This window comes from Mobula hypostoma, chromosome 19 (assembly GCF_963921235.1).
Source record: "Mobula hypostoma chromosome 19, sMobHyp1.1, whole genome shotgun sequence".
In the NCBI taxonomy this organism is placed as follows: Eukaryota; Metazoa; Chordata; class Chondrichthyes; order Myliobatiformes; family Myliobatidae; genus Mobula; species Mobula hypostoma.
In genome coordinates this window covers 8,945,321-8,958,994 of record NC_086115.1, presented here as the reverse complement: position 1 = coordinate 8,958,994, position 13,674 = coordinate 8,945,321, and the positions used below count along the sequence as shown (strand labels likewise).

General features: G+C 43.0%; 1 protein-coding gene across 1 annotated transcript in view; it reads left to right on the top strand.

The window, feature by feature from the left end:
* The first annotated feature begins 338 nt into the window (after window positions 1-338).
* LOC134358796 (metal transporter CNNM2-like) overlaps window positions 339-13,674 on the top strand; it is a 158,155-nt gene continuing 144,819 nt past the window's right edge. Inside the window, exon 1 of the mRNA XM_063071294.1 lies at window positions 339-1,974. Coding sequence (XP_062927364.1) covers window positions 582-1,974 — 1,393 coding nt within the window. The 5' untranslated portion in view covers window positions 339-581. The remainder of the gene's footprint in view (window positions 1,975-13,674) is intronic.

The following is a 13,674-nucleotide window of genomic DNA, read 5'->3' as shown; positions in this document are numbered from 1 at the left end:
AAAACACGCGCCGATTGGGTCCAGTCTCCTGAAATCCGAATTTCGGATTGGCTGCCCCGTATTTGGGTGGGATGGACTCTACATCACGTGCCTGGAAAAATAGGCCAATCAGAACAAGAGGGGCGGCGGGAGGCGGTAGGTGGTTAATAGAATCAAACCTAGCCTTTTGATGGGCGGGGACTCCACGTGCGGCACACCTTCTGATTGACCGCTATCCAGGAATCGCCCACCTTTCGCCTTCCTTCCCATTGGCCGAGCCTGCCGCCGTCTCTCCAACCGCGCGCCCCGCCAGACCGTCCATCAAAGCAGGAGGTGGGCGGGGCAATGACGGTTGGCTGGAGGCTCGCGGCAGAGCTGGGTCCGAATTTCCAGTCAAAGCGCGAGGTGGCTGGCGGCGGCGGACCGATGGTCCGGCCAAGAAAATAGCCATTCACACCAGAAAAGGCGTGTTATGCCGACGCAAAGAGAAGGAGAAATGTTAAAAGAGGAATGAAAGACACTGATTATTAGATGCGATCCCCCCTACCCTCCCCACAACTATCATTTAACACTCGCTGAGGGGGGGCAGCGCCTCCATTTCCATGCCAAACATGGCGGCTGGCAGCCGCGGCGGCCGAGTCGGCTTCTTCCTGGGCGCCTGCTGCTGCTGCCTGCTGCTGCGGGGCTGCGAGGCGACGGCGGAGGGGGAGGAGGCGGGCACGGTCATCATCGGTCTGCGGCTGGAGGACACGGACGACGTGACGAGCATGGGGGGAGGCGTGGTGCGGGTGAGCGAGCGCACCCGGGTCCGGCTGCGGCTCTACGGCCGCCACATCGACAACAGCACCTGGAGCCGCATCGGCTTCACAGAGCACCGGCGCACGGCGGCCGACCGCGCCTTCGACCCGTGCGGCGTGCGCACCTCCGACATCGTAGTGCTGCCCGGCGTGGCGGTGAGCCGCCGCAGCACCGGGGTCATCGAGATGGAGATCAAGCCGCTGCGCAAGACGGAGAAGACCAAAGCCTATTACCTGTGCACGGCGGCGGGCCGGGCGCCCGAGCCGGCCGACTGGCTCTACCACGACGCTGAAGACACCATGGTAGTGGTGGTGGAGGAGAGGAAGTTTCTGCTGCCCTTCTGGCTGCAGGTCATCTTCATCTCGGTGCTACTCTGCCTGTCGGGCATGTTCAGCGGCCTCAACCTGGGCTTGATGGCTCTCGACCCCATGGAGCTGCGCATCGTGCAGAACTGCGGCACCGACAAGGAGAAGAACTACGCCAAGCGTATCGAGCCGGTGCGGCGCCAGGGCAACTACCTGCTGTGCTCGCTCCTGCTGGGCAACGTGCTGGTCAACACGACCCTCACCATCCTGCTGGACGACATCGCCGGCTCGGGCGTGGTGGCCGTGGCCGTCTCCACCGTAGGCATCGTTATCTTCGGCGAGATCGTGCCCCAGGCGATCTGCTCCCGGCACGGCTTGGCCGTGGGCGCCAACACCATCGCTCTCACCAAGTTCTTCATGCTGCTCACCTTCCCTGCCTCGTACCCGGTTAGCCGGCTGCTCGACGTAATCCTGGGTCAGGAGATCGGCACCGTGTACAACCGCGAGAAGCTGCTGGAGATGCTGCGGGTCACCGACCCTTATAACGACCTGGTCAAGGAGGAACTCAACATCATCCAGGGCGCTTTGGAGCTCAGGACTAAGACGGTGGAGGACGTGATGACCCCGCTGCGAGACTGCTTCATGATCGCCTGCGAGGCGATCTTGGATTTCAACACTATGTCCGAGATCATGGAAAGCGGTTACACCAGGATCCCCGTCTACGAGGGCGAGCGGTCAAACATCGTCGACTTGCTCTTTGTCAAGGACCTGGCCTTCGTGGACCCCGATGACTGCACACCTTTGAAGACCATCACCAAATTTTACAACCACCCCTTGCATTTCGTTTTTAACGACACTAAGTTGGATGCGATGCTGGAAGAATTTAAAAAAGGTGGGATAATACCGACCATGGTTTATTTTCGATCAAATCGTAACTCTTGTACACTTTTCTTTCAGGTCTATTGTCAGCCCTGCGCGACATATGCGCTGTTCTTCAAGTCGATGAAATATTTAGGTTATCTCGGTGGTTTTGTCAGCTGCATATGGCAACGCAGGATGTTACCTGCAATGTTTTGTGCACACACTTTCTTTTTCCCAGGTGCGCAGCGAAATGGTGCCAAAAGATGTATAAAGGTGCTGAGATTGTTTTGAAGATCTGGAAAGGATTGAGTCTGAAGCTTCCAGAATGTTTTTCCATTTTCAAATTTCTGTAGTTTTAAAGTCAGGTTTCCAGAATGTGCACCACTACAATCCATTAAAATGTGTAACCTGCTTTTAAAATCTGAAGTCATTATAGAAATGTATAGCTGTATTTTAATTTAATAATCCTATAGCTGTCAGTGTGCACATGGAATTATAAGGACATGACTGAAATCTATCACTGGCAGCTGGCCACTGTCAACATTTTATGAACCAAGACTATTTTATCATTCATTCTGTAGAAGTAGTGAGAATATGTGGCTCAGTTTGTTGGATTGGTTAGGTTTGTTCAAAACCGGAGTTGCATTTACCAAGTAGTCTTTACAAGATTTCAAAATATTAGTGATCTGTAACAAAATATTATGAATGATGGATGTGTCAGCAGATCTTTTTTGCTGATTGCAGATCATGTATTGTAGAAAAGACCAGGCTGTAGTTAAATTCCATTTCCAGATGCAGACAATTGACTTTAGGGTGGGAGAAACGAAGCTTACAGATGTAATTTAATTGCTGAGTGTCATTGCATTGAAATGTTTATCTATCACCTCTCTGGTAATCAAAATTGGAAGTATGTTAGGGCTAGCATTTTGGTGACTTGAGCTGGTGTAGCAGTGAAAGGGAAGTGAATTGAAATGTAAGTCTCTCCCTTGCTGAAATGCATGGGAGAAAATTTTTTAAAAAGCACTTTGATTGCCAGCTTGTCTTTGTGAGGGGCTTATTACTGATTTCTTTTAATTGCTTGTAAGTAGTGTCCTAAATATACTCTGGATACAACTTGAGACTTTACAGCAAGAATCAGCGACCAGTTTTAATCAATGGCTAACGCCAAAAATGCAGTTTTGCAGCATTCTTTAGAAGAAGGTGCATGAATATCTCCTTGTAATTTTGTGACATTTAACCCATTTCTTTGCAATCTTTTTTCTATTTCTGCGTGGTATAGAGGCTTTCCAGCTTTCCACCTATATTTTAAGGCTTCTTATATAAACCTTTGAGTGATATTATTGATCCCCACCTCCACAGCTCGGAGGTCCTCAAATAATCCATATTATTAAAGATCACTATGCATATTCAGGGTCAGGGATTTTTCTTGCTTAGGTCAACTGTAGGGCAGTGGGTGGAATTTGGTTTCTAGTAATGTTTTGGGTTTGAACTGTTGGGACCTCCTTGCCTATTGGCTCCTGACCGGCAAGGGGTGGGGAAATTTAGTGGAGGGAGAAATGCCAGCAGTTCTAACCTCGGAAGGATGCCCAGTGCCTCTCCAACTGTGGGCAGAGGTCAAATTTCGCTAGCTTTGACTGGTATTTGACCCATACTGTAAGTACTGTATGTTATGGGGTTGGACTGATGGTGACACAGCAGATGATCATCTTGCTGCTAGCATACTTGTGAGTTGAGCTAGATTGTACTATCTGTTAACTGCGCCAGTATTTGATGTGACTGCATCAGCCCAATGTTCTTTGCAAGTATGTAGTGAGATGTAGGAAATGTTCCCAGTCTTTGACCAAAGGAATAAACTACTGTAGCATAGTGGTTAGCATGATGCTTTTACAGCTTGGGTGCGGAGGTCAGATCCATCGTCCTCTGTAAGAAAGTTCATACGTTCTTCCTGTGTGCATGTGGGTTTCCTGCAGGTGCTCCAGTCTCCTCCCACAGTCCAAAGATGTACTGGTTAGTAGGTTAACTGGTACATTGTACATTGTCCTGTGATTAGGCTAGTGTTAAATAGGTCGCTTGCTTATTGGTGTGGCTTGTTGGGCTGGAAGGGCCTGTTGCATGATGTATCTCTAAAAATAAATTATGATTTGGGATTTGAGGAGTGAACAAACATACATCAGTTTTGTCAAGCTCATTGCAAAACATGCTATGTCAATTTTTGAATTAGTAACACTTCACTGCTGGAGCAAGGGACACACCATATTCCATTGCTTAACTATCTAAATGTCTAAATCCAACCCTTATAGGAACATATGTGGTCTACTGACTCAGAATGTCAGTAGTAAGTTTGTTCCTGCTGCATAAAATAACTATTCCTCTGGGTTGCTCTGTATGCACATAGATACAGGAATTTAGAATTTGAGTTGAGGGATAAAATATTAATATTGGACTGATTGGAAGGCGGCTTTTGTAAAAGCATTACCATTGATAATGGGTCTCGGCCCGAAACGTCGACTGTATCTCTTCCTAGACTTGATGCCTGGCTTGTTGTGTTCACCAGCAACTTTGATGTGTGTTGCTTGAATGACCAAAAATCTTGTTTTTCCTTATTTTATTTGAGGAGTAACATATTAAAAAGCATTTTGGTAGGAACTCTTGCTACATTCAACTGAAAGAGTAGTTTGTGCCGTGCTTTGACATTAAAGGTTGTCACCTCAGAGCAGTTCAACATCCCTTCCATTCTGTTCTGAAGTGTCAGCCAAGACTGTGTCCAAGTCCCCAGACTAGCTTGATTTCGAGGCATGAGTCCACCATGTACCAACATCCTTTTAAGAATGAGGCATACATTTTAATTAGGTAGATTTCTTCAGTGTCCAGGGATTAGTATGTCATTAAGTATGTTTGCTGTAGCAAATCATCCATTCTTAAGTAGTTGTCTAATACTTATTGACATATTTCCCGACTTCTAGAAACTAAATTGGTGAGTTTTTTTTGGATTTTCTCTGTACGATACTTGTTAATTTTGTGGTTACAGGTCTTTGAGACTATTTTAATTGTACTTTTAATTTATTTTTTTCTGTTAATTTGTCTGCCAGATCATTCCGGAAATTCAAGATTCATATTGCCTCTAAACAGGCTTGTACTCTAAGTACAAAGCTTGCATATGTCTGTCAGAATAAAAAGTAAAGATAAGAGCTATAGGGAACCTTGATTTTCGAGAGATATTGAGGCCCTGGTTAAAAGAAGAGGTGCATAGGAGGTAGGAACAAATGAAGTGCTTATGGAGTATAAGAAATGCAAGACTTCATTCCTTGGAACATAGAAAATTGAGAGATTTGATGGAGGTATACAAAATTATGAGGGTATAGATAGGGTAAAGATAGCTTTTTACACTGTAGTTGGGTGGGACTACAATGAGAGGTTATGGGTTAAGGGTGAAAGGTGTGAAGTTTAAGGAGCCACGAGGGGAGCTACTTCACTCAGTCGTAAAAGTGAAATGAGCTGCTGACACAAATGGTGCATGCGAGCTTGATTTCAGTGAAGTTTGGATAGATATATGGATGGCAGAGATATGGAGGGCTATGGTCCCAGTGAGTAAGTTCAACATGGATAAGATGGGCTAAAAAGCCTGTTTCTGTGCTGTGCATATAGAAATTCTATGAAAGTTTTAGAAATGCAGTACTCTATGACTTTTTTAGAGAGGCATTTTTTCCTCAGGTGATTCTGTTGAATTCGAGGCTAAGTCATGAATGTGGTAATGTGGACCAGAGTTTAATCCACCATTTTTAAACATGCAGTAGTTGCCACGTGACCCATGTATCATCAGAGATCCTGTTTAAAACTGTCCATGTTCATTAATGCTTTGAAACCCTGAAGAAGATGCCTTTATGTCAGTCAGTGTTGTCAAATCCAGGCGTTATTCCTTTCAGTTGTGCTGTTGAAATTCTGAGGCGCAGGTACTTCCTTAAATTTCTGGAAGAAGATGGAGCCAGCGAACATCACAACCTCCAGACGGTTCATGAAACTACTTCTTTCATTCTTTTATGTGTTCTTTTTTCTATCAACCATGGTTTGCTACTGTTGGAGCCTGTGATCTACATTTTGGTAGTGTGTTTTCGGGCTGATTCAACCGATCTGGTGCTTTGCAGTCTCCGAGAGGGTTTCGTGAGGTTTCGAGCGAAGCGTGCGTCTTTGAGGCAAAGAAGCCTGGAGACACATGAGCCCATGATTGACTCCATTTCTCACTGATCTCGCTAATTGAAGCATCAGGGAAGATTGAAACCATTGAACCAAGTGCGGAAGGCGGGTGGATGTTCAGCACCATCTACCAGCCTTTCGCTTGCAGGTACTGGAAGAAGGTACCTGCACTCAGCTGGTCTGTCTGTCCCTCAATGCTGTCAGAAGATGGTGCTGGAGTCCTGGGTCCTGGGCAAGTTTTAATTGGTCCATTTTGTGGATTGGATTCTGTGGTTCACGTTATGATATGTTTCTGATTTCTGGTTGCTCCTTTTTTAGTTGCTATTTTGCTTGGGGCAGTATACAGATAAGGAATGACACAGCGCTAGCTTTAACTGAAATACATATACTTGGACTCTTTCGATATTTGTGTTTTATATTCTGCTTTATCACTCTTTTTGCCATTTACATAGTTTGTTTTTTTTGCATGTTGGAGGAAGGGGGGATTTTATGTTTTTCTTTGAATAAGTTCCATAATTTTGTTTTGTGGCTGCCTACGGAAAGACAAATTTCAGGGTTGTATATTGCATACATACTTTGATAGCAAATGTACTTTGAACTTTGAGTAGCAACTAATGGGTAAAGAACTGGCTGATATCACAGAGAAGACAAAAAGAATATAAATAGAAGCTGGAACAAAACCAGAACACTGGAATAACAAAGCAGGTCAGGCAGCATTTTCAGAGTCAAAAAGTGTAAATTTGACTTTTTGTGATGAGACCCTATATCAGGAATCAGAGGAGCAGGAATGATTGGTGGTATGGAGGACAATGAGATAGAGGCTGGTGGGTGATAGGTAGAGCTAGAGGAGGAGTGGATGAAGGCAGTAGAAAGCAAATGGTGGGACAATATTGGAGAGATGAAGCAAATGAGACAAGTGGGTGTATACGGGAGGAGACCAATAGGGTCGTGGGTTACCTGAAATTAGAAAATTGAATAATCATGGAATGGCTTTGAAAGCTGTTCAAGCAGAATGAGATGTTATTCTTATAATTTTTATTTGGTCTCTATAGCAATGATCCGTGTGCACCACTTTCAACTTGGTCATCCATATTTGGTGCTCACAGTGTGGCCTTTTCTGTGTTGGTGAAACCAATTGTAAAACTTTTTACAAGTTTTATTACTGTCATTTTAACTTTCCTTCCCACTCCCACATTGACCTCTCTGTCCTCTGCCTTCTCCATTGCTATGAGGCCAAACACAAAATGTGAGACATCTCATGTTTTGAGTGGTTAGTTTACAACACAATGGTAGAAATATTTCACACTCAGGTAATCCACAATCTGTTCTGCTCCCACACCCACTAATTTGTGAGTCTAGTATTCCTCTCCCTTTGTTCATACATTTCCCTGCAAACATCCCCCCCCTTACACTACTCCACACAGCCTCTCCTCCCCTTGCCCCCCCCACTGAAAATCAGATTCCATTTTCCCATTCCCTCCTGATCTGGTTCCATTTACCATACTCTACCCTTTTATACTGCATATATTGGTAATCTTTTCTGTTTTCTTTTTCTCTCAGTTCTGCAATAGGGTTTTGACATGATATGTTGACCTATTGCCTCCCTAGTTTCTGATTTGACTTACTGATTTCTTCGTATTTCGTTTTTTAGTTTGGTGTGAGATGATCTCAATAAGTAGATTATAGATGGTTTATGCAGTTTGTCTCAGCACCTTGACATTTATATCATTCAAAATTAAGTTCTTATTGCCATTTTAAATTGGCCTTTGATTAAAATTCTTTATTTTCCAGTACTTTTTGCAGTTAACTTATTTTACCATAACTGTAGTAGGCTGGTCTGATTGCATGTTCCCTGTCATTGTTTCAGTATTCTGTATTTAACCTGTGCTTCTCTTGTATCATTTTACAATGTCACAAGAATCAATCATAGTATTCTGATAGTGGCCTGATTGGTACATAATGATTCCATCAAACACTCTTTGGTTGCGGAAAACACTTATTTCAGTACGAAAAAATGCACATAACTTCAATTAATTTTCATTTGTTTTCCCTTTTTGGACTGGTGTTTACATGTGTACCTCTGGAAAATAAGAGTTTCCATTCATTAGTGTTATATATAAATTGTTTTTCTTTCATGATTGCTACACAAGAAGTTTGTTAATGATAACAAAATTAGTGATGTAGTTCATTGGAAGAAAGTTCCTAAATTGTGGAATGATAATGATCTCAGGCGACTTGCTAGATGGGTATAAAAAAGGCAAATGGAATTCAGTTCCAAGGAATGTGATGTAATGTATTTGGAGGGCAGACTACTCAAGGGAATGGTGGGAATCTGAGAAATGTCGAAGAACAAAGGGATCTTGGAATGCATGTTAATAGATCCTTGGGGGAAAAATAGCAAGTCAGGTAGATAAGGTAATGAGGAAAATGTCTGGATACTTTTATTAACCATGACTAAAGTACTGAAGCAGGTAGGTCACATTTGTACTTCATAAAGTGGCTCATAGCTGGAGCATTGCTTACGGATTATGTACATCAGGGCATTTAATGGCACTGGAAAGGGTTTAGAGTAGACTAAAAGATTAAGAATAGATTGACAGGAGATTTTAATTGCCATCTGTTAAATATTGACAGATCCAGGAAGGCTAACAGGACCTATTTTACTTAGTACAAAAGTGAGCAAAAATTTAAGTTATTATGTAGTGCCAATTAAAAAAAACACTGAGTGACGTATTAAATTTGAAAGATAAAATTAAGTGTCATGTAATTTTTTTTTGTCTGTTCCAGTTGATTTGGCTATCTTATCTTTGTTAATGATGTGAACCTTGTTTACAAATCTAGCCAGAAATGTTAGGAAAGGTTCATACTTATTGCTGGGTACTGTAATCTGTTTCTTTTCAATTTTTAATGTCTTAACACTGGAAAGAAAGCCATTACTTCTGGTATTTGCATTTTAAGGTGAAACATTTAAATGAAAAGATGTTAGGAATTTGTTACTGTAAGTACCATAGTATATTAAAGGATTACTTGCCTGCCACTCTAAAGATGATCATATTTATTAATTGACTCTGCCAACATCTCCAGTTAAACTGGTTTTAGTTCAGTGTTTCTCATCGATAATTATAGTTTAAATTATTCAGTAAATACAAGTTGGAATGAGGAGATCTGGTAGTCCAAGTAAGGTCTTTATCTATTTTTCAGGTGGTGACTTGTTTTTTAAAAAATATGTAGGTTTATAATGTTCATTGCAAAACCACAGTAAAGGAAGACATCAGGAAATATTTCAGCCCAATAACTGAATTGTTCTTTAAGTGGTGTCAAACATGCTTGGGGATGTTCAAAAATTGTAAATAAAAGATAGATACAAAGCAGTCATATGAATAACTGGGTCACTTGAAATAGTGATACTTATAACTGGTACAATTCCTGCATCTAATGAAGATGAATTGAAGCTGTGTCCCAGTTATGTCATTTATGAGGATACATGTACAAAAAAGTACTTTAAGGGGTGAGGTGCAGGGAGAGAGGAGGAAGTGTTTAGAGAGATGGAAATAATGCTAATTAGGGATTTTAAACATAAGGGCAAGAAGTTTTGGTGGCTTTGGGTTTGGCACTTTGCAAGAAAGTGAAGATTGAAGTTAAGGATAAAAGGCAATGGTACAGGATAGAACAAGCAACATTATTACCTTTGGGTTGGTTTTTTTTTGTAAAAGGTGCAGACTGGAAGCTGTAGAAGGTAAATATTAGCATATTGATTGTGTAAGTGGCAATGTATTTCAGGGGTTCAAAGCAAGGAGGTGGAAAGTTGCGTCATATTACAAGGGTAGATATGGGTAATCAATGTAATGGAGAAGATATGAAATTTGGAGTCTTCTCTCCAAATGAAATAGAATTAAGAGGTTGTAAAATAAAAAATTGGGTTTATCCTGAGGCTGCAGCTACAGGAAGTGTTCTCGGCAAGCAAACAACAGGGTCTTCAAGATGATGGTTTAAGTCTTTCCTCATGTTTAGAAGCCGTTGGCTTATCAGAAGTTAGTTGAAAGTTTACCATATTTACCACATTTCCTTGTGACACAAAAGGAGGCCATTTTGGTCCATTGTGAATATGTCAGCACAGACCAATTTCATTTCCCACTAATTGTCCCTACATTCCCATCAACTCCCCCAATTCTCCATTCTTCATTTTAGTGGTAAATGGAGGTTCTTGTGGATTAGATCTATTTCATTGCTTTGGGAGTGACATAGGCCTAACTGAAGCTTTTCAAAAACAGGAGAAAGATAGGGACATACTGAAAACTGGCAATACATTGAGATGTCAAGGCAATTGATATGAGGTGGTTGGTGTTGGTTTTAGAGGGATGAGTGTTCTGAGGAGTGATGGTTTTGAAAGAAATTATCTTGAGCAACTTCAGACGGCATGAGCAATGGTTTAAAAATACTAGTTTTACTCTAGTAATTGATATATTTGTCAGTTAATAGTAACAAATATATTTGTGTGCATGTAGGAAATGATAACTAACTAGAAACAATAAACTTACATTGGCTAATTTATGTGATGTTTACTTTTGATATGTATACCAATTTCTTCTGTTGTAGATTAAAGTCTGATCCATATAATAGCATGATTGTTTCAGTCTACTTTTCTCTTACGTATTTCTAATCAATAATTAATTTTACATTGGTTTTTGAAGTAGTTGACTGCTATGCAAAATTGAATTACCCCCTCATGTCAATGTAAAGCATAGACCTTGATTTTATATGCAACATAGCAGGTCAGGCAGCATCTATGTAAATGAGTAAACAGTGGACATTTTGGGCCGAGACTCTTTAGGACTTGATTTTATACTTCTGAGGTGCCATTTCACTCCAATCTGCATTATTTTCAAGTTGTGTGCAAGTTGGGGAAGTCCTTGCTATTATTTGAATTGTGCATGTGGTTGGCCTTTTCCAGCTAAACAAACAAATAGACTTAATGTGAATTGTCTAATCCAACAGCAGTTAATTGTAAGGCCAGTAATGGGTTAAAGTATGAGCTTAATGGTACTCATGTATTTGGAGTGGCTCGTGCATGTAGACAATTTTGCTTGGAAGTGAGTGTGGTACTGATTAAGCGTGGCTAGGAAGCGAAATGCTGTATTGGATTAAGGCAAAATAAGAACTGAAATTCTCACCCTGTCTCTTGCAAAAACGCCATCCCCTTCTCGCAATTCCTCCGTCTCCGCCGCATCTGCTCTCAGGATGAGGCTTTTCATTCTAGGACGAGGGAGATGTCTTCATTTTTTAAAGAAAGGGGCTTCCCTTCCTCCACTATCAACTCTGCTCTTAAACGCATCTCCCCCATTTCACGTACATCTGCTCTCACTCCATCCTCCCACCACCCCACTAGGAATAGGGTTCCCCTGGTCCTCACCTACCACCCCACCAGCCTCCGGGTCCAACATATTATTCTCCGTAACTTCCGCCACCTCCAACGGGATCCCACCACTAAGCACATCTTTCCCTCCCCCCCCCTGCATTCCGCAGGGATCGCTCCCTACACAACTCCCTTGTCCATTCGTCACCCCCATCCCTCCCCACTGATCTCCCTCCTGGCACTTATCCGTGTAAGCGGAACAAGTGCTACACATGCCCTTACACTTCCTCCCTTACCACCATTCAGGGCCCCAAACAGTCCTTCCAGGTGAGGCATCACTTCACCTGTGAGTCGACTGGGGTGATATACTGCGTCCGGTGCTCCCGATGTGGCCTTTTATATATTGGTGAGACCCAACGCAGACTGGGAGACCGCTTTGCTGAACATCTACGCTCTGTCCGCCAGAGAAAGCAGGATCTCCCAGTGGCCACACATTTTAATTCCACATCCCATTCCCATTCTGACATGTCTATCCACGGCCTCCTCTACTGTAAAGATGAAGCCACACTCAGGTTGGAGGAACAACACCTTATATTCCGTCTGGGTAGCCTCCAACCTGATGGCATGAACATTGACTTCTCTAACTTCCGCTAGGCCCCACCTCCCCCTCGTACCCCATCTGTTACTCATTTTTATGCACACATTCTTTCTCTCACTCTCCTTTTTCTCCCTCTGTCCCTCTGAATATACCTCTTGCCCATCCTCTGGGTCACCCCCCCCCCCGTCTTTCTTCCCGGACCTCCTGTCCCATGATCCTCTCGTATCCCCTTTTGCCTATCACCTGTCCAGCTCTCGGCTCCATCCCTCGCCCTCCTGTCTTCTCCTATCATTTTGCATCTCCCCCTCCCCCTCCAGCTTTCAAATCCCTTACTCACTCTTCCTTCAGTTAGTCCTGACGAAGGGTCTCGGCCTGAAACGTCGACTGCGCCTCTTCCTATAGATGCTGCTTGGCCTGCTGCGTTCACCAGCAACTTTGATGTGTGTTGCTTGGATTTATATACTATTGCAAGCTCAGGACATTCCATTGAAAGACTTTGCAATGTGAACATTTGTAATGTGAAAAATTCATCAAACTAAATTGATAAATCAAATTGACTTGTTATTGTCACACACACTGAGGTAATATTTTTTTAAAAACTTGTTTTACATGGCATCCATGCAGGTCATTTCATTACAACAGTGCATTGAGGGGAAAAGCAATAACACAATGCAGAATATAGTTTTACAGTTAAAGAGGAAGTGCAGTCAGGAATAAGTGTGCAAGGCCATAAGGAGGATGACTATGAGTCCATCTTATTGTACTAGGAGATTGTTCAATGGTCTTATTACAGTAGAACAGAAGCTGTCTTTGAGCCTGGTGTTCATGGTTTCCAGGCTTTTACATCTGCCTGATGGGAGAGGGGAGAAGAAATGTCCAGGGTGGGTGGAGTCTTTGATCATGTTGGCTTCTTTACCAAAACAGCAAGAAATGTAGACAGATTCCATGGAGGGGAGGCTCTTTTCTGTGATATACTGAGCTATGTCCATAGCTCAGTGTAATTTCTTGTGGTCACGGGTCGAGCAGTTGCTATACCAATCTGTGGAACATCTGGATAGGATGATTTATATGGTGCATGGATTAAAAAGTGGTGAGGGTAAAAGGAGGCATGCTAGATTTATTTAGCCTCCTGAGGGTGTAGAGACACCAGTGAGTTTTCTTGGCTGTAGCTTCTTTTTGGTTGTACCAGGACAGGTCCTTGGTAATTTTGCCCCCTAACATCTTGAAACTTTCAACCCTCTCAACCTCAGCACTATTGATGTAAACAGGAGCATGTGCACCACCCCTTCATCTAGAGGTTAATGATAGCCTTCTCCCATTGGTGAGACACATTATAAATTGGGGACCACTTTGTTGAGTACCACTGTTCCATCTACCAAAAGTGGAACTTCCCAGTCGCCCAGAATTTTAATTCTGATTCTCGTTCCTGTGGGTGTGTGGTCTTTTGTGCCATGATGAGGCTGCCCTTGGGATGGAAGAGCAGCACCTTATGTTCTGTCTGGATGGCCTCCAACCTGATGGCATGAATATCAATTTCTCCTCCAGTTTAAAAAAATCCTTCCCTCTCCCCGCTTCTTCTGTTCTCCTCT